Genomic DNA, 27,585 nt, shown 5'->3' on the forward strand with positions numbered 1-27,585 from the left:
TGGTCAACAAGGGTCTTGTACCGAATGACGACCAGCAGGGAACTTGGCACACCATTCAACAACAGTGGTTTTTGACAGACGTGCTGCCCCGTACACTTCTTTGTACTCAGATAGATACGAGGGTTGTTTTTTAAGTAAGGGCCATTCGCGCGTATAGACCCGTAGTTCGCTTGGACGCCGCAACAAGCCACCGCGCCACTTGCCGGCATCCTTCCCTTTCACACTGATGCAAGTTGCAGTTCTGTAGCTGATGTGTACACATCGCTGTGCTACTTTATAATATTTACGATTATTGAATCGCCCGCCGCGTGTGAGATACGGTCAGCGATATGTTTTTTGACCGCGAGAAGCCTATCAGCTGCAGAAATTCATCGTCAATTAACAGAAGTTTATGGCTTGAATGCAATGAGTGAAGGTAAAGTGTGTCAATGGGTTAGAGAGTTTAAAAATGGCCGTCAAAATGTCCATGACGAAGAACGCTTAGGCCGGCCCTCTGTGATCACTGATGATTTGGTGGCTTCAGTCGAAACAAAGATTTGTGAGGACAGAAGATTCACAATTTCCACTCTTTCTTTGAAATTTCCACAAGTTTCAAGATCGGTTTTGTACAAAATTGTGTCTGAAAACCTAAACTTTAAGAAACTGTGTTCTCAGTGGGTACCCAGACTCCTCACAGAGGACCACAAAGGGAAGAGATTTGCCACTTCATTGGACTTTTTGATTCGCTATGAGGAAGAAGGGGATGACACGTTGAGTCAAATTGTCACTGGAGATGAAACATGGGTATCCCATATCACTCCCGAAAGCAAGCGACAATCGATGGAATGGCGACACACAACCTCACCCATCAAGGTCAAAGCCAAACAGACACTGTCAAAGCACAAGATTATGGCAACTCTGTTCTGGGACCAGCGCGGTGTTTTGCTAGTGGACTTTATGCCACGAGGAACGACAATTAACTCAGATGCCTACTGTGCAACTCTAAAGAAGCTCCGCAGAGCAATTCAAAACAAAAGGCGCGTCATGCTGACAAAAGGAGTTTTGCTCCTGCACGATAACACTAGGCCTCACACCTCTCAAAAGACTCGGGATTTGATTGATTCTTTTGGATGGGAAGTTTTGGACCATGCACCATACAGCCCCGACCTTGCTCCTAACGATTTTCACCTTTTTCGGTACCTGAAACACCATCTTGGCAGGCAACGCTTCAATGACGACGATGAAGTGAAAGTGGCCGTGAATTCTTGGCTGTCGGAGCAGGCGGCCGAATTCTTTGAAGAGGGAATTAAAAACTTAGTTGTACGGTATGACAAGTGCTTAAACAAACAAGGCAACTATGTAGAAAAATAGGTAAAAGTGTGTAGAATCAGAAAATCAAAGTTTTTTTACAAAAGTATTTGTATCTTTTTTTTAAAATAAAAACGGCCCTTACTTAAAAAACAACCCTCGTATCTACCGATATAACAGCCAAAAAAGAATAACAGCACAGTGGTCCGGTTTGGGAGCATTTGGTAATAAATTGAATTGTAAAGATGGTAAGAACCCATGTATGTTTTAGTTCATAACACACAATTGATGACATCCATACAATTTGTATTGTTATACAGATGAATAAACATATCAATCAGTCAATCAATCAATTAATAACCTCACCATAGTTCACGTTTACCATGCACTTGCCAGAAAGACATGACTGCCACATTAATCTCTTGCCTTTATGTTGGTGCTTACATACCCACATCGGATTCGTGCAACATTGCATGTATGCTGCAGCAACGCCCTCAAATGGAAACTTTTTGGTGGCCCCTATTCTAATATTTTTAGTTGCTGGAGTAAGAGAGGATGTCAGCAAATATAAACTAGTTGTACAGTCAAAGCACAGACAAACTGATGCATGGGGTAATACACTGGAAGGTGAAGTGAATAAATTTAAGACAAATTTAACTGATACAGTAGAGAAAATTGCAAAAAGTTTTCAAATAGTGCGTAACATGTTAAAACATGAAAGCCATGTATTATGATCAGAATTGGGTCAAAAAATCAAAACCTTGAATATAAAATCAATAATTTAGAAAGTGAGATGGAAAATCAAATCTTGGTAATTAATGATAAAGGTGGAGGAAGTCACAACTAGCAATGTGGAAGCGTTTAGTAATAATAATGTAGGTAATGTTTGTAGAAATGTAGCTGAATTGGAAGAAACTTTTTGCTGCTAAAAGTTTCAGAAGTAACTGTTGTGGGATGTGTGCCAATGCACCATTCAAAAATTTTCCTGGTGGTAATAAATTTCACCCAGTTGATTTTTTGCAACATTGTTGTGACAATTTTGTTAGTGGTATGACTGATTTTGGGCAAACCAATATGATACTACAGAGATCACTAGTTTTGTAAAAAAGGTTTTTGAATAAATTCTGATCAGAAACTGAACAAGCTAGGATCGAAAGTGAATTCTTAAATGCACCTAATTATGAAGAACATAATGGTAGTATGAAAGACATTTGTGAGAAGCAACTGAGACAATTAATCCACCTAGATAAACCATTTAATGGGCTTACACAAATGGATGCATTAAAGAGGGGATTGCGTAGGAAAGTGCAATGAGGTTTCATTTGTGGGCCAGATGATTCTATTGAACAATTTTTGAAATATGTAGGTAAACTAGACGGGCCATTATAGAGGCATGATAGATACAATTTTAATCAGAATGGGTATGGATGGACTCGCCATGGGAGGTGAAATCAAAACCACAATAATACAGGTAATTATGGAAGGGAAGAGGGGGGGAAGTAATAGAAATATGAATAAGAATAGAAAATGTGAAATTAGAAATAGATCATAGGAAGGAAAAAACAGACCATTTAACCAAAGTGGATATGAAAACAGGTGCTAAGGATCAGATAAATTATGGATCATCCAATTGGGAACCTGTCACTTTCATGTGAGGGAAAAAATAGAGGAAATCAGGTTAATTTTAACAAAAGAGATTTTGAGAGGAGGAGAAATTTTGAATCCTACAAGCAACAAAATAAAAACAAGGATGAGTATGAAATAGACTATATTTTGGGGGACAATGAACATTGACATGTATTGGCAAAATTGGAAGGAGGTTACTCGATGTTGAATTAGAATCAGTTGTAGAGTCACTAACAAGTCTTTACTGCATGTGTAATGAAGTTTTAGTAGGAGAGAAGAAGTTTGATGAATTTGGATTACGTAACTTAATGATTGAGGTTGTAGCAGATGCAACATGGGAATTTACTGTATCTAATGTTGAAGCTTGTGAACCTGCCAATCATGCACCTAGGGAGGAAGATGTTATGTTAGATAGTAAAAGTAAGAAGGGTGAAGAGGGTATCTTAGATGGTTATAGTGAGGTTAGTGGAGAAGATGCTATTGTTCATAGTACACTCATGCTCATAAATTAAGGATAATTGCAGAATGTGGTGCCACACAACGTGACATTACAGAAAACTGGCTCTAATAGCATACACACATAGGGAACACACGACACAGATCTGTAAGTCCACGGTATTGGTGATAAGTTGAGAAAACTGTCCCGAAACGTGCTACAAAACGCCACTGTTTCCTGCACACGTACCCCGACATCAGTATGGGATATGATCACCATGCACACGTACACAGGCCGCACAACGGGTTGGCATACTCAGGATCAGGTGGTCAAGCAGTTGCTTGGGTGTAGCCTCCCATTCTTGCTGCATCAGTGCCTGTTGGAGCTCCAGAAGTGTCGTAGGGGTTCGAAGACTTGCAGCGATATGTCGACCGAGAGCATCCCAGATGTGCTTGATGGGGTTTAGGTCTGGAGAACAGGCAGGCCACTCCATTCGCCTGATATCTTCTGTTTCAAGGTACTCCTTAACGATGGCAGCTCAGTGGGGCCATGCGTTATCATCCATCAGGAGGAAGGTGGGACCCACTGCACCCCTTAAAAGGCGGATATACTGGTGCAAAATGACGTCCCGATACACCTGACCCTTTACAGTTCCTCTGTCAAAGACATACAGGGGTGTACGTGCACCAATCATAACCCCACCCCACACCATCAAACCACGACCTCCATACAGGTCCCTTTCAAGGACATTAAAGGGTTGGTATCTGGTTCCTGGTTCACGCCAGATGAAAACTCAGCGAGAATCACTATTCAGACTATACCTGGACCTGTCAGTGAACATAACCTGGGACCATTGTTCCAATGACCATGTACTGTGTTCTTGACACCAGGCTTTATGGGCTCTCCTGTGACCAGGGGTCAGTGGAATGCACCTTGCAGGTCTCCGGGCGAATAAACCATGACTGTTCAGTCGTCTGTTGACCTTGTGTCTGGAGACAACTGTTCCAGTGGCTGTGGTAAGGTCCCGAGCAAGGCTACCTGCAGTACCCCGTGGCTGTTTGCGGGCACTGATGGCGAGATATCGGTCTTCTTGTGGTGGTGTACACTGTGGACGTCCCGTACTGTATTGTCTGGACATGTTTCCTGTCTGCTGGAATCATTGCCATAATCTTGAGATCACACTTTGTGGCACACAGAGGGCCCATGCTACAGCCTGCTGTGTTTGACCAGCCTCCAGTAGCTCTAGTATTCTACCCCTCATAACGTCATCAATATGTGTTCTTTGAGCCATTTTCAACACACAGTCACTATTAGCACATCTGAAAATGTCTGCACTCTTACTCGCTGCACCATACTCTGACATGCACCAACACACCTCTACGTATGAGGACTGCTGCCAGCAGCATTGTGCGACGACCGCAGGTCAAATGCACCACATGGTCATACCCCAAGGTGATTTAAAATGGCAAACCAACCACCAGAGTGTTGTTTCACCATGTATCAGCATTATCTTCAATTTATGAGCATGAGTGTAGTTAGGATAGTGAAGATGTTGTCAAAGGTATTGAAGAGAAAATAGGAAGTGAGACTGACTTTTATGGAGAATTAGATGGCATGATTTACGTGGAAGTTGAAGTTGAAGATGAAGTGTTAATAGATGGTAGGTATGGGGACTGCAATGAATTCATGCAGGGAGGCCAGAGCTATGAAAGGAAGACACAGGAGAGTGAGATTCTACTAGTTGATATCAGTAAAACAGTAAACTGTTGTAAGGATGGGAGGGAGTTTGAAAAAATGTATATATAATGAAATTTTAAGGATAGTTTGGGATCATTATGATAATGAAAGGAGTGATAGTAGAATAAAAGTTACTCTGCAAAACCTACGTGAAAGCTTGTGTTCAGAATGGTGGGAAGAGACAAGAAATACTTTAGATAACTTAGAAAAAAACTGATATATCTGTGAGTACCATGCAACTGAGAACAGAAATACGCACAAAAAAAGATGAGGTAAAAGATACAGGATTCAACGAAGTTTAGAAGCGTCTTTCATATAAAACAGAAAGAAAAGGTGATAGTGACATGTATGGAAGCCCATACACTCATATTGAAACTGATAACTAGGAAAGTTAGTGTCAGTTTGATACAGGGAGTTCAATTTGTGTAGTGGTCCTGAAAAATTAAGGGATGGAGTAAATTTGCTGAGTTACCTCTAATAGTGATTAAGATTAGAGGAGTTACTTGAAAAAATAATAAAATAGCAAACAAATAAATGTCACTGTGATTTAAAATCAGTAAGATAAGATTTATCCAGGGATGCTTTGTGATACCTGATTTGAGCAAGGAAATTATTTTGGGCATGAACTGGACTGTTAAAGCTAGAGTAGGATTCTGTTGGACAAATAAGGTCGTATACTTTACTGAACCTAGAAGTAGAATTTCTTCTCAAAGTTGATAATAGTACATAGCATAAATAATACTAATCAGGTAGGAGGGTAAAGTGTATAGGTGATAGAGGACACTTGAAAGAGGAGGAGGTTAGTTTAAATGAGAGGGAAGATTTAGAATATTATCATAGTTTAGTTGCAACCAAAGTAGAAGGTGCTGAGAAACTTAACCAAAGTCAGAAAGAGGATTCAAGGAAGTTTTCGTGTATACTGTAATGTATTTAATGAGAAACTAGGAAAAGTGAAGAATTACCACTGTAAACTTAAATAACACAGGAACCATTTGTGTTAAACCTTATGGAATTCCTATCTCAAGAAGAGAGGCTGTAGAAAGAGAAGTACAAAAAAATGTAAGTGGGTACTTACTGAAAGGAGTTGCAGTGAATAAGTAACCCAAACATTGTGTTATGTAAAACATATGGAGGGATATGCCTTGTATTGCATTCAGTACACTTAAACAAAATATTAGAGAGAGAAATTGACCATTCTGAAAGTAAAGATGAATTATTGCATAAATTTAAAGCTGTAACTTGTGTAACTAGTGGTGACCTTACCACAGGTTTTCATTTGATCTCATTTAAGCCTAATTTCAGAAAATATACTGCTTTCCTATAAGGTGGTAGATTTTATCAATACTGTATTGCATCATTTGGATTAAATATTTACATTGCAGAGTTTATACGATGCTTAGATTTTGTTCTGGGGAAAGAATTACTTGCAAAATTGATTATTTATATAGGTGATATTTTAATCACAGGAAAAAGTTGGAAAAAGCATTTCGAATTGTTAAGAAAGTAGGAAGGAAATTAAGGGAAGGGGAGGGGGGGGGGTATGTCATTGACGTTGGAAAAGTGTAAATTTGCTGTGAAGAAGTTAAAATTTCTTGGCCACAGCATTACTGTGGAAGGAATTTTGCTTGACAGTGATGAGATTTTAGCCAAAGCAAAATTTCATTCCCATAAGTCGAAAAGAGGAGTTAATGTCATTGGTTAGCTAGTTTTTGCAGAAAATGTGTAAAGACTCGGGTTTTAAACACATCTTGTCTGAATAATCTTACAAAAAAGACTATATTATTGGTATGGAGTAATGAGTGTCAGCAAGCTCTTGATGAAATAAAGAGACTGTTATGTGATAGCAAAATTTTGCACACAACACATTTGAGATTACCATTTTGCCTTATGACAGACAGTAGTAATAATGGACTGGGAGCTCACTTATTCCAAGAGAAAGTAGTAAATGGTAAAATAGAACAACATCCTGTAGCATTTGCAAGCGTAGCATTGTAAAAGTATGACAAAAATTACAGTGTGACTGAGAAAGAGTTATTGTCAGTAAATTGGCTTTCACCAAGTTATCAGGTTGGGGCTTATGAGGTTCAGTGAACAGTGCAATGGAGTATCTAAAACCAGTCTTTACAGATAACTTCAGTAAAATGGAAATGACACATTTCACAAAGTAGTAGTGTCCATCAATCCTTAAAATCTAAGTATTGTAGTGGTTATATTACATATCAATGAATTTAATCAAAGGATACTCATGCAAGTTTAGTTCTGTCTTATTAGTTAAGACCTTTGACAAACATTTAAATCATTTGGAACCTGTTGTGGAGAGATTGTGGGGTGCTGGTCTGATGGTTAAACCATCCAAGATCACCTTGGCCAAAGAACAAACTTCCTTTTTCGGGTATTTGGTTTCTCATGACGGAATCCGCATCGATCAGGAGTGAACCACCAGTCTTAGAAATTTTCCCCCACCCACCAGTAAGAAGGGCATCACAAGTTTCATTGGGATGGCCAATTATTTCAGAAAGTGTGAGCCGAATTTCACTCAGCTGACTGCACCACTTAACAACTTGCGCAAGAAAGGGGTGAGCTTTATTTGGGGAGAGAGCCAACAAGCCACCTTTGACGCCCTGAAAATTGCCCTCACCAACCCCCCAGTCTTGGCCATCCCTGACTTCAATCACCGATTCATTGTCCATACTGACGTGTCAAGCACCGTCATTGCTGTCAGCCGCCTGCAGCAGATTGAAGGGGATAGACACCCTGTTGCCTTCATATCTAGGTGTCAGTCCGAGGTCAAATTGAAGTACTCCATGTACGAATGTGAAGCTCTCGCTGTTTTGTTTGCACTCAAGAAGTTTAAATTCTATCTTGAGCATAGGGAGTTCAACCTCGAGATGGATAACCAAGCATTAAGCTGGATATCAGCCAGGCCAAGAAAAACCAGGTGGGCGGTATGCATATCGACCTTTCCTTTTAAGGTTCACCATATTAAAGGGGCCGAGAACCAGGTCGCAGATGCGCTGAGTCACATGTTTGAGGAGAAAGGGGAAGATCTTAAAAAAGATGCCTGCCGGAACGCTATCCTTGTCGGAACTGTCCTGTCAGAGACCCCTGAACTATTTGTTAACCTCAAAGAGCTACAGTCACAGGATCCCATCTTGGGGCCCATTAGGTGGGCCATGTTGAACGGGGAGGAGGTTCAAAGTTATACCTTACACAGAGGAGTCCTCTGTCAGCAGTTCGGCAGGTCCAGTCAGGATAGGATTTGCTTGCCCCAGAGCCTTGTTCAGCCCACCTTTAAGTATTTTCATACTACACTCCTAGGCGGACATTTAGGGGTGGCCAAAACAGTCACCAAAATGTGTCAGCATGTCACCTGGCCAGCAATGAATAAGGATGTCCGTCAGTTAGTTAGGCAATGTGAGGCCTGTAAAATTGGGAAACTAGGAAATAACACTCGTCAGGGATTATTGCAATCTGACTGAGAGTTTATCCTCATGGATAAGGTCTTCATTCATCACATGGGGACCCTTACCCAGGACCAAGAAAGGGAACCGCTGTATTTTGGTCATTGTGGGTGCCTTTAGCCACTTCACGTTGCTCCTCCCTGGCAGGAAGATCACGACACGCACCACCATTAACCATCTTACTGAAGTTTTCACCCTCTTTGGCCTCCCTAAGACCCTGGTTAACGACAATGCACCCGGCTTTATTTCAAAAGTGTTTCACAGGTTCTGCTTTAATAATGCCATCAATTATGTTACCACCACACCTTACCATCCCCAGCCTTCGTTTGCTGAGGATGTTAACTGGAACCTAAAGGCAGCCTTAATTATTTACTATGCCAACGCACAGTACAAGTGGGATTTGTCATTGCTTTTAACACTGCTGAGCATTAGGCTTCTGGCGTGACCCCCGCCTCCCTCAATCTTCCTTATCCAATTAATTCTCCCCTAGCCAATCTATGGAATATCAAAAGCCTCTTACCAGCAAATTTGGATCCGGATGAAATTAAGCACAATTGGGAGAATGTTAGGCGCAATATTAAGCGAGCCCACCTCCGGCAAGCTCAGCACTATAACCATGGTTGTGTCTCAGTCCAAATAAAGGAAGGGGATCGAGTTTTTGTATATAACTTAAAACACCTATGTGGCCAGGGGACCACCTAGTGTTGGTAAGTTAGGCCCCCGTTATATTGGCCCATGCCAGGTCCTCAAGTGACTGGGTCTGATCAACTTCCTGGTTAAAAACCTTGCTAACGATAGGTCCATTCGGGTGCATGTTAGTCAAATTAAAGCCTAAGCTGTAGTGCGGCCCTCCTTTGATATTCCCCCTTGCACTTCATCTGTGGAGGAGGAGGTTGAGCCGTGCTCTCTGTCCTCTGGTGCATCGTCAGAGGGGGTCACTGTGCTTAGTGTGCGATCGCTAGCAGTTTTCAAAGAGAGAGGACATACTAGTGTACGAGCAATTGGTGGCAGGTGGCCTGTGTGGACGGTCGCGTTTCGCTATTCATTTTACTGCCCGCTAGGTTGCACTGGTGAGATTGCCTCCTAACAGAGCGACGTTCACTGTTGGACAGTTTCAATCTGCCTGTGGTCGTGTGTGTGTGTGTGTGTGTGTGTGTGTGTGTGTGTGTGTGTGTGTGTGTGTGTGTGTGTGTGTGTGTGTGTTGCACCATTGAATGATAATTTGTTTAATGGCAAGCAACTTGCTCTATGATTATTAATAACTTGGCAAGATTACTACCTGTCAACAGAGTGCCATTGATGTTTCCTGTTGGTATTAGTGTGCACCGTTGAATCACAATTGGTTTGACGGCAAGCCACAAGAAAAGTCTTTTGACAGAGCGCCATTGAGTGTTCAATGAGCGTACAGTTGAAAATACTGTCATTATAAATGTTTTACAGCCACTAGCAGTTGTACTCTGTGCTTGTGACTGGGTTGATTTTTTATATATATACTACTTGTTGTAGTCCTTTATCTATGTCTGTTAATATTTAAAAGGTAAATTAAGTCTGTGCATTTAATAGTTGGCACAGTCCCTTATATACAGTCGTCCGACTTAAGGTGTGGAAGGCAAGAAACGTCTGTATTTATGATCATTGCAGGGCTGACATTGGTTACCAATGTCCCGCACCCAACCATGATCTTGTACCCTGTACGTTGGGTTCATATTTGGGTTGAGGGTTGCCTATTCTGAGGTGCACCACTCGCTATCTTTGTTGGAGCCTGTATTGCTCAATCCCCCGGAACTTGAAGCAAAATAGACTAATTTTCATGTTGAACGATAACTCACTTCAGATACCATTCGAATAGTAAAAATGGCAGCATTAAGTCTTTGAACAAGATACTGAACGTGGGCTTTCCATGACAATTTACTATCTATCTGAACACCTAGAAATTTGAACTGTTCAGTTTCACTAATCATATTCCCATTTTGTGGAATTAAAACATTAGGTTTTGTTGAATTGTGTGTTAGAAACTGTAAAAAACTGAGTCGTACTGTGATTTAGCGTTAGTTTATCTTCGACAAGCCATGAAATTATGTCATGAACTGCACTATTTGAAACCGAGCCAGTGTTGCACATAACATCCTTTACTACCAAGCTAGTGTCATCAGCAAACAGAAATATTTTATATTTACTTCTAGTATTAGAGGGCATATCATTTATATAAATAAGGAACAGAACTGGGCCAACCACTGATCCCTGGCACCCCCCCCTACTTGGCCATACCCCCACTCAGACCCCACATCACAGCCATTCTCAACACTGTGAATAATGACTTTTGCTGTCTGTTGCTAAAGTAAGAGGTGAACTAATTGTGACCTACTCCCTGTATTCCATAATGGTCCACCTTCTGGAGCAATATTTTGTTATCAACACAATCAAACGCCTTAGTTAAATCAAAACATATGGCTAGCATTCAAAATCTTTTGTTTAACCCATCAAGTACCTCACAGAGAAAAGAAAATGTAGCATTTTCAGTTGTTAAACGTCTTCTAAAGCTGATAGCAAATCGTGTGATATAAAATGATAAATGATCGATTATCCTTACATACACAGCCTTTTCAATAACTTACCGTTGCATATGCACTGCAGCAGTGCCCTCAAGCATAAATTTTTGATCACCGCGTATATAATTGCAGAAACAAAATGTCACAGTAAATGTAACAATGAAGATTGTGAAGATATAGAAATACCTAATTACTATCTGTCAGTTTACTGGGCAATGTTATTGAATGACCAAAGTGAGGTTGGGAGAAGAAAGAGGACGGGAGAATTTATATATCATTTGACACAAATACTATTGTATTGTGATGCTAGTTGATGAATTAATCAAACAGTGAAATCCATTCTAATTAATCATACATTTAATTAGCATTTTGTCTTGTGAACTTTGGCTCCTCATACACTTCATGTATCCCCAATACTAGAACAAGACGTTCTAGTTACTAAGAACCTGTGTATATTAATAAGTTTTAGTATCTGAAATGAGAATCTACATCTACATCTACATTTATACTCCGCAAGCCACCCAACGGTGTGTGGCGGAGGGCACTTTACATGCCACTGTCATTACCTCCCTTTCCTGTTCCAGTCGCGTATGGTTCGTGGGAAGAACGACTGTCTGAAAGCCTCCGTGCGCGCTCTAATCTCTCCATATGACTTGATCATATACTTGTACCTTCCCTTCAAATGCGAATGCAGTATTTCAACTTCTGAAATAAAGTAAACAACTACAACAATGCACAGTTTTATTCAATAATCGATTGTTACTTTTTCGATAGAAAAAGAACTGAAGTTGTGGAAGCATATGTGAAAACAGGTTTGATTAAGGAAACTTGCAAAATTTTTGGGGTTATGTATCCAGGTAGAGGATTGCAGAGTCTGTATAAAAATTGGTGAACCTACTGATCTGTGCAAAATGTAAAACGACAAAGAAGTCCTTCAGTTTGCACACCAGAAGTTATTGCAGACATTCACTAAAGAATTATTCAGAGCCCAAATCATGCCATATTGTGTGACAGTTGTGCAGCAGTTATGGGAGAATGGCAGTCAGAAACATGTAGATTACGACACATAATTTTTTAATAACATCAGCGACGGTTTGTTAAACTCTTTCCATTACATCATGAGTGATGAAGCACGGTTTCATTTCAGGTCATGTAAATTCAGAACACAAGATACAGGACAATGGAAAACCCTAACATTATGTGTCAGCAACCACTCCATGATGAAAAAAATTGGTGTTTGGTGTGGTGTAACAGGAACATTCATCACTGCACTGTTATTTTTGGCACTACACTCAACACAGTTAGATATATGAAAATTTGTGGTACATTTTGTGCACAACTCATGGAATATCTAAGACAGTACAGCTTCTTCCAGCAAGATGGGACAATATGCCACACATCTAAGGTACCCCTGGAACGAATCCATGGTGTCTTCACTGAGGAAAAAACTGTCAGCAAACATTTATGGCCACTATGTTCACCACATCTAACAACATGTGATTTTTTTTCTGTGGAGACACTCGAAGGGCAAGGTCTATGAAACAAATCCACAAACAATACAGGAACTGATAAGCCATGGAGTTGCCACCATCGGTATCCAACCTTTACCCCTGGTGTATCTGAATATATTTAGATGTGCACAGCTGTGAATTGATTTCACAGGGGTCACTTTCAGCATTGTCTGTAAATGTATTTTTCACTGTATTTTTCATTGTAAATAAATGATAAGTCCATTTCAGCTCTTTGCTTCTGTAATTTCACTGCATTTCCTTTATAGTTACACAAGCTACTTTTATCTGCACCACCCTGTCCTATCTAGTAATACAATTATCAGACACATTTCACTTTTAATTGTGTGATACTAGAAACTGTATAACTAAACAGCATTTCAGTAGTTTAAAGTTGTGTATATATTTCAGTAGTTTCCTGTGACTGAACCATTGGTAATGGAGAATGTGTGTTATTTCTGTGAAAAACAAAATATCTAAATGGAATTAAGAAGTGGGATGCTGAGTGGTAATGCTTCAAATATCAATTTTGGTTGTGCTTGCAAGTTCATGGGATGGAGGAAGGACATTCACAAGGCAGTTACAGAAGTTAATACTCTTAATTAAAGCTGAAATTGCCTTATAAATTGACGTACACACAAAATGTCATATGTTGCTACATTATGAATATTTACCATGGCTCAGGGGAGACTTACCATAGGGGATGAGCTTTAATCATTTGAAACAGTCAAGCATTTTTCAGTCCCTTCTATCAATCTTTGTCCTTACATATGCACTGCACAAGCAAGAAATATATTGCCAACTTGGAGTGCATTCCCTCTGCTCTGCACCATCTCCCGTGGTATTCACAGTGTGGGGTAGAGCAGTCTCCACCACCTCCCTCCTATCCCAAAAACAGCACAAAATTAATAAAATTTGAGACCAAAATTATATCTGGCATAATCCATATCACTTCAGGCAGAGGGGTTACCTTCATAGTCCTGGATGTTACTGAATTTAGCATATGTTAAAATTCAGGAGTAAGTAAGAAACACATATTTTTTTGTTTTCTCCAAAAAGTTCCTGCCTCAAGATACAGGCCTCCAAAGATGATACTGTGAACACCATTTTGAAGATGCGAATTTTGGAAAATTTTTTAAAATGCTGTATCTCTGTAACAGATCTAGATATTTTGTTAGTTTTTTATAATTGAAAGATAATTGCTTTATGATTACAATGGTATCCTCCATTTGGACATACCTGTCAAAGTTCTTTTACTGTCGCCTTTTGAATTTTTTTTATAATTTACAGAAAAAATTGTTTTCAAAAATTCCAATCCAGAAAAGTTAGTTTTTTCCCTGTTGGTTAGTACCATGTAGTAATATATTCTCTGTAAAGGAGAGCTTCCACTTTTAAGGTGGACAGGTCTGATTTTAAAAAATCATTTTTTTTTTTTTACTTTCAAGGGTAATCTCTCTCCGCACTGATGTTGTTTCTTACTAATTTCTTTGTTACAATGTTTATTTCTATTGTCTTTGTTGCAGTTATTTCTTTTCACTTTCTTTGTTGCAGTTATTTCTTACACTCTGTTGTAGTTCCTTTGTCATGGTTGTTCATTGCAGGTTTCTGTATTGTAGTTGTTCAATGCGAATTTGTTTACTGAAGAGGCTTCCAAGAAATCTGAGCCCATCCAGTGAGTCATGTGTTTTCGTGAAGAATTTGTCTGTTGACACAGTAATGTGTTTTGTGAAAAGGACTGTTTGAAATGTCGTGTGACAGGGGTCACAGGAGAGTGAAGTGTACTGACTATTTGCATATCAATAAAAGAGTGATATATAAGACAAACAAAAAAACAGACTTTGTTCAGGTTGGGAATAATTGTTCTCATTTGAAGACTCTGTTTCAAAGTGAAGATATTTCAGTGACAACTTTTTGTGTTCTAAATGTTTGGACAGAATAACAACAATGATAGTATCTGAACAAGGTGAAGCCACCCATGGTGCAAAAGATGCAGATTTTGCATCAATAGAGGAAGAATTAAATACCCCGAATCAGTCAACTACAGATGTAGGTGTTAGTCCTGTTAAGAAACTATGGCCAGTGAAGTCGAATCTTGAGCTCTATGCATCAGGAAAGCCCAGAGAAATTAATAAAGCTATGAGTGAATACACTACAGCAAAACTGACCACACTCTTGAAAGTAGAAATTCCATCTTCAGAAGAAAATGAACCAAAACACTGTTGCACCTTTTGCCAGGCATTTTTCACATAGATCAATTCAGCTGTTGAATATTGTGCATCCTACAGTGAAAAGGTGCAAGTTTTAACTATTATTCCAGAGACATTTTCAAAGAAAACAATTTTGAACCACATTCCATCTGTATCAAAGTACGTGGTTGATGAATCAAGAAATGTGAGGTCTGTAAAAGGAGTCTTAGGAAGATCAGATCCCTATTATGGTCATCCTATAGAAGCAGCTCAAGTTCAAATAGTGCAGTCATTTTATCTGGAAGATAAGTGGGACTGTTCTCGCCAGAGTGCCAACAAAAAAGACACTATAACTGAAACAGTTGAAGGTCAAAAAAAAGTTGTGAATGTGAAAAAGTACATGACTCACAGTATTAAAGAAACTTTTGCAGTTTATAAGAGCAACTATACAAGTTTACATATTGGAATGCACTACGACCTACGTGGGTAGTTCCACACCCCACCTAGAGATGTCTGTTTATATGTATACTGCGCGAATTTTGAACTTTGTGTGGCAACTTTAAAGAACTAGCACATGACATAAGACACCTTGGTTGGGCGTGTGAAGTCATTAGTCGTCTGTGACATAAAGCGAGAGACTTGTTTGTTTCAAGAATGTGGTGACTGCCCTGGAAAGGGAGTACTGTCTTTACAGATGCTTGGCCTGGAAGATGCAGCAGATAACTATGCAGAAATTACATAAGCGACATGGGAGGAAAATGAACTAATTAAGAAAACTGTCGCATTTAACAGTTTCACTGATGAACTTGGTAAGTGGTCAGTGAACGCAGTAACACACCAGTACATGAAAAAGTGGCAACAACAACACATTGCAGAAGTGAATGGGCATGTGCAGGCTGAAGCACCATGCTACAAAACATAATCTTTCCAGACCAAATACAGCTGTGATTCAGAATGCTGAGGATTTCATGTCGTGAAATCTTACACATCCATGCCCTTCATTCTTTTGTCCAAAGAGGAAATCAAAGAATTCTGTGAGCAGAAAAAAGAAGAATGGTCCAAACAAATACTCCTGTGAAAGGGATTCAGAAGACACATTTTTGGACTCAAAGTGATGGGCAAACTAATATTGCACGCACTTTAAAGAGCAAGAAAGAAGAAATTTCGTTTGTTTGACGAACACCTCAGAAACTGCAGTGTAATATTCCGATTCAAAACCTGACAGGGGGATGTTTGTGGAGTTGTGTATGACTGTGACTGGTGGATTGCAGAGATTATAGACACCAGTTATGAGTTAAACAAAATTGTAGTGAACTTTATGCTACCACATGGAACAGCTGTGGACATAGGTTTCCAGCTGAAGGACAGCAACGATGCCATCATTGCTCACTTCCTGTTCACAATGTTTTGAAGATTGTAAGTCCTATTGGTTTAATAGGAAGACATCACTCTATATCAAAGGAAGATACTGAAGCAGTGGCACTCATTTTTAGTTCATTGACTGGCTAATTCCAGTACAAAACAGAGTGCACAGAAGTTCTATAAATTGAAACCTTTAAGTCTTATGACCTTTCACATACACTTTGAAACAATTTAAAATGCTTGAAAAATGAGCCTCTTACTCATGTTTCAAAACTAAAATTATGTGAATAAGGCTCGGTTTAGATTTTTATGAGCCTGTTATGTGATAATGTGGTAATGAAACAGGTTTTATGTATGGCAAAAAATTTCAATTTTCTATAAAACCTGTTCAACCTAAAAGTGGAAGCTCTCCTTTTCAGGGAATTTGTGGTACTAATCAACAGAAAAAAATCAAAATTTTATGGATTGGCATTTTTGAAAGAAAAAATCCATAAATTATAAAAAAAAGTTCATAATGCTACAGTGAAACAACTTTGACAGGTAAGCCCAAACGGAGGATTTCTTTGTAATCATAAATCATTTCAAATAAAAAAACAATAAAATATCTAGAACTGTTCCAGAGATACAGCATTTTAACAATTTTTCCAAAATTTGCATCTTCAGAATGGTATGCACAGTGTCACCTTTGGAGGGCTGTGTCTCAGAGCAGAAATTATTTTGGAGAAAACAAAAAAGTACATGTTCCTTAGTTAGACCTTCATTTTAACATATGCTACATTCACTAACATCTGAGACTATGAAGGTAAGATATTTTCCTAGCGTGCCCGAATTGATATGGACTTTGCCATATACAGAATTATCAAAGAACCCACCAAAAGTTTGTCATTCGAGAACCATCAACTTATTTTTTTGCCAGTTAAACTAGCATTGAGACATAATATGAAATGTAAAGACAAAATTCTGAAATGAATTTATTAAAATTCCTTTACTGATCAAAATCATATGGTTACTCTGTTCAATAAATGCAAAAATGTAACACACATTTCACTGAAACTGAAAATAATTGATATTTTTCACACAGAAGCAAGTCGCACAGGCATCATTATCTCAATTGAACAAAAAAATACAAGTAGTATATAGGGTTTAGTTTTTGAGGATTTTTTTTATAGTGGATTGATGCATGGAGCACAGAAACACTTAACAGAAAACAGCAACCACACTAGCTTCCGAGCAATAGCTCTTTTTCTAGCACAGAACACTCATTTACACATTCACACCTGTAACTGGACAGACACCCAAACACAAACTCTTATAGTCATGCAGCTGTGACTGTGACCATGGGAGTGTGCATTTGGGTGTATGAGCGTTTTGTGCTAGAAAAAGGGCTATTGCTCGAATGTTAGAGTGAGTGCTGTTTCCTGTTACATGTTTGTGTGCTCCATGTATCGATCCACGATAGGTGAGTGGCTGAATTTCCCTTATTTTACATATTGCCCCATCCAGAAATTTCCATTATCTTTATAATATTTGTATTTTAACAACTGTTTTACAATGCATTTAATTAATTAATTTTCTCTGTTATTATCAACATATCTTTTTTTTTTCCAAAACCTAATAGAACAACGCAATCCCTATAAAGACTTCAGAAGTTCAACATTAGTATAATATGCAGGCAGACACACAGGTACATGACTATTCAAACCATCTACTGTGATAGTGAAGTTAAATGATAAATTAAATAACTTCCTGTAGACTAAGAAAAATTTCACACAGATTCTTAAATGTGATGTATCATGTTTCAATCTAATTCAGCAATTAACTGCAAACCAAAAGAATACTGAACAACTGTCTAAAAATATTAACAAATATATTTATTTGGGGCACTTAATTCAAATGCAAGGAGACTTAAAATTTGAAATTTTTGCCAAACTATGCTAGGCTGGAGGGCTTATGGCAGAAACGCAACCATTTTTATATCTATTATGCCAACAAGCATTAAAAATGTGGTTTTTGAACAGTGTGTTCTTCACATACGACACTACTGGCCATTAAAATTGCTGCACCATGAAGATGATGTGCTACAGACACGAAATTTAACCGACAGGAAGAAGATGCTGTGATATGCAAATGATTAGCTTTTCAGAGCATTCACACAAGGTTGGCACCGGTGGCGACACCTACAACGTGCTGACATGAGGAAAGTTTCCAACCGATTTCTCATGCACAAACAATTGACCGGCGTTGCCTGGTGAAACGTTGTTGTGATGCCTCGAGTAAGGAGGAGAAATGCATACCATCACGTTTCTGACTTTGATAAAGGTCAGATTGTAGCCTATCGCGATTGTGGTTTATCATATCGCGACATTGCTGCTCGCGTTTGTCGAGATCCAATGACTGTTAGCAGAATATGGAATCAGTGGGTTCAGGAGGGTAATACGGAACACCGTGCTGGAACCCAACGCCCTTGTATCACAAGCAGTCGAGATGACAGGCATCTTATCTGCATGGCTGTAATGGATCGTGCAGCCACGTCTTGATCCCTGAGTCAACAGATGGGGATGTTTGCAAGACAACAACCATCTGCACGAACAGTTCGATGATGTTTGCAGCAGCATGGACTATCAGCTTGGAGACCATGGCTGCGGTTACCCTTGACACTGAATCACAGACAGGAGCGCCTTCGATGGTCTACTCAACGACGAACCTGGGTGCACAAAAGGCAAAACGTCATTTTTTCGGATGAATCCAGGTTCTGTTTACAGCATCATGATGGTCGCATCCGTGTTTGGCGACATCGCGGTGAACGTACATTGGAAGCATGTTTTCGTCATCGCCATAATGGCGTATCACCCGGTGTGATGGTATGGGGTGCCATTGATTACACGTCTCGGTCACCTCTTGTTCCCATTGACGGCACTTTGAACAATGGACATTACATTTCAGATGTGTTACGACCTGTGGCTCTACCCTTCATTCGATCCCTGCGAAACTGTACATTTCAGCAGGATAATGCATGACCGCATGTTGCACGTCCTGTACGGGCCTTTCTGGATACAGAAAATGTTCGACTGCTGCCCTGGCCAGCACATTCTCCAAATCTCTCACCAATTGATAACGTCTGGTCAATGGTGGCTGAGCAACTGGCTCGTCACAATACGCCAGTCACTACTCCTGATGAACTGTGGTATTGTGTTGAAGCTGCATAGGCAGCTATACCTGTACATGCCATCCAAGCTCTGTTGGACTCAATGCCCAGGCGCATCAAGGCCGTTATTAAGGCCAGAAGTGGTTGTTCTGGGTACTGATTTCTCAGGATCTATGCACCCAAATTGCGTGAAAACGTAATCACATGTCAGTTCTAGTATAGTATATTTGTCCAATGAATACCCGTTTATCATCTACATTTCTTCTTGGTGTAGCAGTTTTAAGGGCCAGTAGTGTAATATATAGCAGTGAAACTTGGATTTTAAATAAGTTTTTCAAAAGAAAACTAGAAACAGTTCAGAGAGTAAGGAAAGGTGACTCCTGTGCCTCCCTAAGAAACATCAAAAAGAAATGAAGACATACGAACAATAACAGGAATTCAGAACATAGTGAACAGAGTAAAGACTTTAAAATTGAAACACCAGCATATATCACACAAATAAATGATAGATGATGGACAATGACAGTACTGAAGTGGAGTTCCTGAGATAGGTGAAGACCACTTGTCAGACCACCCGACTGTTAGGATAAAGAACTGTGGAAAGTCACAAACTTCAACTGTCAAAGGAGAGCAGGAGACAGAACTATGGAAACAGTGATCGAAATTGAATTTGGTAGGTTAGTATTAAAGAGTATACACTTTATACAGGTTGCATTAGGTGAACAATAAATAAATAAATAAACAAACATATCTAAAAACAAAGAATATGTGACTTACCAAACTAAAGTGCTGGCAGGTTGATAGACAGACAAACAAACACAAAATTCAAGCTTTTGCAACCAACGGTTGCTTCATCAGGAAAGAGGGAAGGAGAGGGAAAGACGAAAAGATGTGGGTTTTAAGGGAGAGGGTAAGGAGTCATTCCAATCCTAGGAGCGGAAAGACTTACCTTAGGGGGAAAAAAGGACAGGTATACACTCGCGCGCTCGCGCGCGCGCGCGCACACACACACACACACACACACACACACACACACACACACACACACACACACACACACCATCCGCACATACACAGACACTAGCACAAATGTCTGCTAGTGTCTGTGTGTGTGTGTGTGTGTGTGTGTGTGTGTGGGCGGGCACCCGCGAGTGAGTGTATACCTGTTCTTTTTTCCCCCTAAGGTAAGTCTTTCCGCTCCTGGGATTGGAATGACTCCTTACCCTCTCCCTTAAAACCCACATCCTTTCGTCTTTCCCTCTCCTTCCCTCTTTCCTGATGAAGCAACCGTTGGTTGCAAAAGCTTGGATTTTGTGTGTATGTTTGTGTTTGTTTGTGTGTCTATCAACCTGCCAGCGCTTTCGTTTGGTAAGTCACATCTTCTTTGTTTTTAGATATATTTTTCCCACGTGGAATGTTTCCCTCTATTATATAAATAAATAAACAGATAGATAATTTACCATATGGTGACTTCTGGAGCATGATGTAGTTGTACATCAGCCTACAATATTACAATATTTCATATTATAAGACATTCCATTGTAGCACACTTAAATGAAATATACATCTCTGACTTCCATACATGTGCTAATAACCTAAATGTTGGGTGCTCCAAACCATCTTTCCACACACCTAGTGAGTCCTCTCTACGGTGTCCACATAATGTTATTTATGCAATGTAGTGTAGATATTGTTTATTCAAGAGGCAGCAAATTTCATATGACTGGAGGAGATTGAAAGTTATGGGTGTTACCAAGAAAATTCATCAGACTGATCTGCAGAATATACTGCTTTGTCCTGCATACATCTTTTGAAAATACCATGCAGTGTTACACAAAGTACCCCCCACCACACACCACAAGATTCATTTTGGAGTATAGATGTAGCTGTATCTTAAACACTCATATAAATCATCATAACTGAGGATTCAAAGAGCATATACTCACTATGCCAGGGTCACAATGACAAACTGAATGTTAATGACACAAGCAGCTGTACATAATCGTTTTTCCGAAAGCAGAATGAATAGCAAAATTATTGACAGCTTATTACTGCCTCCTACCATTCCATAGAGATTTGATAAGGAATGTGTATGAATAAATGAAGGTGACGGACAGTAGGTCCAGTAACTGACGGGGAAATGTGTAATTACCTGCCATGATTGTAAGGTACTATTTTCAAATCTGTAGCATGATGAAAGGGCAATAATGATTTGTATATCCACCACACAGTTCAGGGCAACAATATGTGATTTATAGACCCCAGGTACCAATTAGTTTAGCATTATACACACATAAAAAAAAAAAGGTTTGCATCACCTCGGTTCCAGGAGTTCTAGAACGTGCACAGAAAATTGGAACAGAGATCAACATAAACATCATTTCTGCCCTTTTTATTGCTCATGAAAACCACACATTGCATGTTGTACCGCCTTACAGCGAGACCTTCAGAGATGGTGGTCCAGATTGCTGTTCACACCGGTACCTCTAACGCCCAGTAGCATGTCCTTTTGCACTGATGCATGCCTGTATTCGTCATGGCATACTATTCACAAGTTCATCAAGACACTTTTGGCCCAGATTGTACCACTCCTCAACAGCGATTCGATGTAGATCCCTCAGAGTGGTTGGTGGATCATGTCAGCCATAAACAGCCCTTTTCAATCTATCCTAGGCATGTTTGATGGGTCCATGTCTGGAGAACATGCTGGCCACTCTAGTCGAGTGATGTTGTTATCCTGAAGGAAGTCATTCACAAGATGTGCACAATGGGGGCGCGAATTGTCGTCCATGAAGACCAATGCCTCGCCAATATGCTTTCGATATGGCATCACTGTCGGTTGGAGGATGGCATTCACGTGTCGTTCATCTGTTACAGTGCCTTCCATGACCACCAGCGACGTACGTGGGCCCCACATGATGCCAGCCCAAAACAGCAGGGAACCTCCACTTGCTGCACTCGCTGGACAGTGTGTCTAAGGCATTCAGCCTGACTGGGTTGCCTCCAAACACATCTCCGACGATTGTCTGGTTGAAGGCATATGCGACACTCATCAATGATGAGAACGTGATGCCAATCCTGAGCGATTCATTTGGCAGGTTGTTGGGCCCATCTGTACCGTACTGCATGGTGTCGTGGTTGCAAAGATGGATCTCACCATGGACGTCAGGAGCGAAATTGCACCTCATGCAGCCTGTTGCACACAGTTTGAGTCATAACACAACGTCCTGTGGCTGCACGAAAAGCGTAATTCAACATGGTGGCGTTGCTGTCGAGGTTCCTCCGAGCCATAATCTGTCAGTAGCATTCATCCACTGCAGTAGTAGGCCTTGGGCGGGCTGAGCGAGGCATGTCATCGACAGTTCCTGTGTCTCTGTACCTCCTCCACGTCCAAACAACATCGCTTTGGTTCACTCTGAGACGCCTGAACACTTCCCTTGTTGAGAGTCGTTCCTGGCACAAAGTAACAATGCAGATGTGATCGAACCGCAGTATTGACCGTCTAGGCATGTTTGAACTACAGACAACACAATCCATGTACCTCTTTCCTGGTGGAATGACTGGAACTGATTGGCTGTCGGACCTCCTCCGTCTAATAGGTGCTGCTCATGCATGGTTGTTTACATCTTTGGGCAGGTTTAGTGACATCTCTGAACAGTCAGATGGACACTGTCTGTGATACAATATCCACAGTCAACATCTATCTCCAGGAGTTCTGGGAACTGGGGTGATGCAACACTTTTTTTGATGTGTGTATGTAATATTGCCAGGTACTCTATGCATCTGGTGTACAAAAGTAGATATAAATGTAGCAGGAGGTCTGGAATATGTTTATTTTTCTGTCCAACCTTTGTATCTAGTAGTGATTTTTTTTTTTCCCCCTTCCAAAGTATTGTTGCGATTTTAAGTCACCTTTTTTTTTAAAAAAAAGTTACATAATTTGTATTTGTCTGTTAGCTTGCTGCTAGAGGAGACAACACAATATGGCACATTGTATTGATAAAGTGCAGTATCATGTGGCAATTTGTTGTTGGTAACAAATGAAATGTTGCAGCTGTGTCATGTCAATCCGCACTGCTAAAGAAATCCTATAGATTGGCCTAACAGCTATAACATTCACACTACAACCAAAAACAAATACTCCATTTTATCAATGGGCTGTGTTATTTTGTTTTGGCTGCTCTAGCAGTGTGGTATATCACTGTGGCACAGGGATTTCAATGTATTAAGTAATGTAAAATTTTAAGTGTTACTTCTCACCATGGTCAGCACAGTGGCCGGTGGCCTTCACTTAACAATAGATAGCAGTGGTGTTTGCATAGAGTTGTCAGTGATAACAGACAAGGAACTTTGCATGAAATAACCACAGAAATCAGTGTGGGATGTACAATGAATGTATCCATTGGGACAATGTGATGAAATTTGGTGTTAATGGGCTATGGCAGCAGACGAATGATGCGAGTGCCTTTCCTAATACCATATCATCTCCTGCAGTGCCTCTTTTTCGCTCATGACCATATTGGTTGGACCCTAGATGACAGGGAAACCATGGCGTCATCAGATGAGTGCCAATTACAGTTGGTAAGACCTGATGGTACGGTTCAAGTGTGGTGCACACCCCACAAATCCATGGACACAATTTGGTCACAGGGCACTGTGCAAGTTGATGGTGCCTCCATAACGGTGTGTGCTCTGTTTACACGGAATGGACTCGGTCCTCTGGTCCAACTGAACCAATCATTGACTAAACATTTGGGTGTTATCACTTAACTGTTGACAGACTGGTGTTAATTATTAACTTGACTGTGTATTTTTTGTGTTTATGGATTTTTTATCAATGAAATTGTTATTTTGAATTACAGCTTTACTTTTTTTTTTAATTTTTAAGGGTTACATCATGTCATCAGTGAGAAGAATATTGCAGAGGGAATTATTTCAGCCAAGTGATGAACAGCTTGTGGCTGTAGTTCATGTCAGTAAACCAATGAAGAAGAAGAAAATACACCTTTTATGCATTACAGTCTCAAAAGAAAAGCCGTTTTCTGTGGCCATTCACCAGGTAAGAAATATTGAAGAGGAAGATAATAAGTAAGACACATGTCTGTTATCTGTGAAGTAACTAAGGCCATAACTTTCCTGGTAAAAAGAGTATTAATGTGCCAGCAATAGGCATACACATCATCATAACCACTGCACCTTCTGATGCCCCTTCTTTTCCACTTGTGTTGTAATATATTCATAGAATAATTTATTGGGATGAAGAGTACTGGTTCAAGCAGCAACACTAAAGAGTCTTGACTGAAACATTCATTTCTTTCAGAAATGGCGAGAGAGAGAGAGAGAGAGAGAGAGAGAGAGAGAGAGAGAGAGAGAGAGCTGAACCAAGTGCCACCTTCATTATGCCGTTCTTTTGATATTGCAAACATGAGCCATACATAAGTTATTTTGTTTCTTATATAATGGAATACTAATTGTGAAAATAATTACCGATCTAGGAAGGGATACGTTACAGATTAAAGGACATTGCAGGCAAAATTTCCTTGCACTATTACTCCTCACTTTATTCATCTTACCTTAGAGATAAATATAAAGTTTGGAGGAACCCATCCATAGGGTTGATGAATTCCCTACCTTAATCAAAGAAAGATCAGTCATGTACTCTCAAAGGCAAACTTTTGTCCCTGCAGATCTGAAAGAGAAAACATTTATGTGGAATTAGTAAACTACAGGACATTCACTGCAAGGTCTCAGAATTAGTCTCACTTATTAAGGGTAAAAATGCCCATTGAGTATTAGAAACAGTAAGGTGACTGAAAGGAAATGAACTGCAGTAAAATTCAGGTTGGAATGTACGAGGGGCATTTGAAAAGTCCGTGCAAAGTCCGAAAGATGGCACCATTGGCGTGTATCAAGGTCATGTTTAGTTAGTAGCATCTTTGGAAAGAACGGACACCAAGTTTCAGCCATATTGGTCTATTTCTTTGTGTTTGGCATTCTTAATCAAGGAAGTCGAGTGATTGTCAAAAAATGGTCGAAAAAGAATTTTGTGTGGTGATTAAACATTACTCTATGAAAGGCAAAATGCCTCAGGAGACTAAAGAGAAGCTTGATAAACATTACGGTGGCTCTGCACCTTAGATTAGAACACTTTATAAGTGGTTTCAAAATTTTCTGAGGGGCCATATGGGCATAAGAGATGCTGAACGTTCTGGATGCCCTGTGGAGGTTACGACTCCAGAAATCATTGATAAAATCCATAATATGGTGATGGATGACAGAAGAGGTAAGGTATGTGAGATTTCTAGTGCTGCGGGCATCTCGAATGAATGGGTACATAATATTTTGCATAAAAATTTTGACATGAGAAAGCTATTTGCAAGATGGGTGCCCCGATTGCTCATGCTTCACCAACAATGGGATCGTGTGAAATGTTGCTAGGATGGTATGCAGCTGTTCAGGAAGAATCTGCAGGACGTTAAGCATCATTTTGTCACTCTGGATGAAACATGGATACATTACTATACTCCTGAGACCAAAGAACAATCTAAACAATGAGTTACCAAGGGAGAATCTGCACCAAAAGAGGCGAAGACCATTCCTTCAGCCGGAAAGGTTATGGCGACTGTCTTTTGTGATTCACAAGGGATAATCCTCATCGACTATCTGGAAAAGGGTAAAAATATTACAGGTGCATATTATTCATCGTTATTGGATTGTTTGAAAACCGAGCTGAAAGAAAAACGCTGGCGATTGGACCGCTAAAGAGTCCTTTCCCATCACGACATTGCACCAGCACACACCTCAGCAGTTGTGGTCACAAAATTAATGGAAATAGGATTCCAACACATTTCACATTCCCCCTATTCTCTAGACTTGGCTCCCTCAGACTACTATTTGTTCCCCAATTTGAAGAAATGGCTGGCAGGACAAATATTTTATTCAAACGAGAAGGAGATTGCAGCAACTAATAGCTATTTTGCAGACTTGGTCAATTCCTATTATTTGGAAGGGATCAATAAATTAGAACAGCGTTGAATGAAGTGTATAAGTCTAAAAGGAGACTATGTTGAAAAATAAAAAAAGGTTTACCCTGAACTAGTAAGTAGTTTTTATTTTTGCACGGACGTTTCAAACGCCCTTCGTATATCATAAGGGTAGGTTAAGCGCCTGTTGTAATACCATTTTTTAATACTGTAAAGAACTCTAATCATAACTATTGTGCTCATTATGGATTCTTAATCTGAAATAATCTGGGTGAAGCTAATCATCAAAGGTGGGACAAACAGGATAATTGAGCAACGGAAAATCAAGGATGGAATGTAACAATATAATGAAAGGATAGTTGCTACTCACCATGTAGCAGAGATTCTGAGTCGCAGAAAGGCACAACGAAAAGACTATCATAAAGTTAAAAAAACACATACAAAACAGTCTATTTTTTGTGTCATTCTATGACTCAGCATCTCTGCTATATGGCAGAAGCAACTATCCTTTTCATTAAACATGATTACTGGATGCTTTTTATAGACCACTTATGTCAGGAATGCAGAATACATAAGATAAAACTAGGAGAATATTACAAGTAAATTTCCTGATCGTGTTAACCGCAGTAAGGGGAACTATAGAATGGGAGTGTTATGCAGTGAAGTGCTACCAGAGACAGGGATTTGTGAGAGAGCATCTTGAACATTTTTTCTGAAAATTGCTTTGAACACTTAGAGAATTCTCTGTTGGGCCTGGCGGTCAAGTTGAAACCGAGATGTCAAATCCTGGTTGAATAGCAAATTTTTCAGTGTGTTTTAAACCTAGATTTCACCTCTCAGTGATGTGAAGATTTGCCAGGAACAACATGTAGTTTGAATTCTATGTTACACTATAGGTCGCTTCATCCGGTAGGATAACTGGGGGCAGGTTAGGAACACACAAGTTGCTGAAGTGGTGTCGAGTTGAGATACTTGCACTATTATTGTCAATATTAGAGAACTGATTCATGAGAGCAACATCTTAGACCATGTAGTAAGTAACAGACCTGAACCTTTTGAACCAATTACTCACCATAAGACACAGCAAAAATGACTAGTTGTATTACAAAAAATGTTAAGAAAAGTAGGAAAATATTTTTACTGAGCAAAAGTGACAGGAAAAAAATTATAGATTATGTGAGCCAACATCAAATTTTAGGATTTTTGGCTGAGGATGTGGAGCACAAATGGATAAAATTCAGAAGCACTGTGCAATATAGCTTACATCTGTATGTGCTGGGCAGATATGTGAGGGAAGAGTTAAAA

The 27,585-nt window shown here is 39.7% G+C and overlaps 1 protein-coding gene across 4 annotated transcripts in view; it reads left to right on the forward strand.

The window, feature by feature from the left end:
• The window catches only part of LOC124555302 (exocyst complex component 1), a 277,770-nt gene that overhangs the window by 32,592 nt on the left and 217,593 nt on the right, over positions 1 to 27,585 (forward strand). For all 4 annotated transcript variants that reach the window (XR_006968531.1, XM_047129176.1, XM_047129177.1 and 1 more), the window contains one exon: positions 24,186 to 24,356. Coding sequence is in view for 3 of the 4 variants with exons in the window: in XM_047129176.1 (XP_046985132.1) it covers positions 24,195 to 24,356 (162 nt within the window). In the remaining variant the exon portion in view is untranslated. The remainder of the gene's footprint in view (positions 1 to 24,185; positions 24,357 to 27,585) is intronic.

Source organism: Schistocerca americana, chromosome X (genome assembly GCF_021461395.2).
Source record: "Schistocerca americana isolate TAMUIC-IGC-003095 chromosome X, iqSchAmer2.1, whole genome shotgun sequence".
Classification (NCBI taxonomy): Eukaryota; Metazoa; Arthropoda; class Insecta; order Orthoptera; family Acrididae; genus Schistocerca; species Schistocerca americana.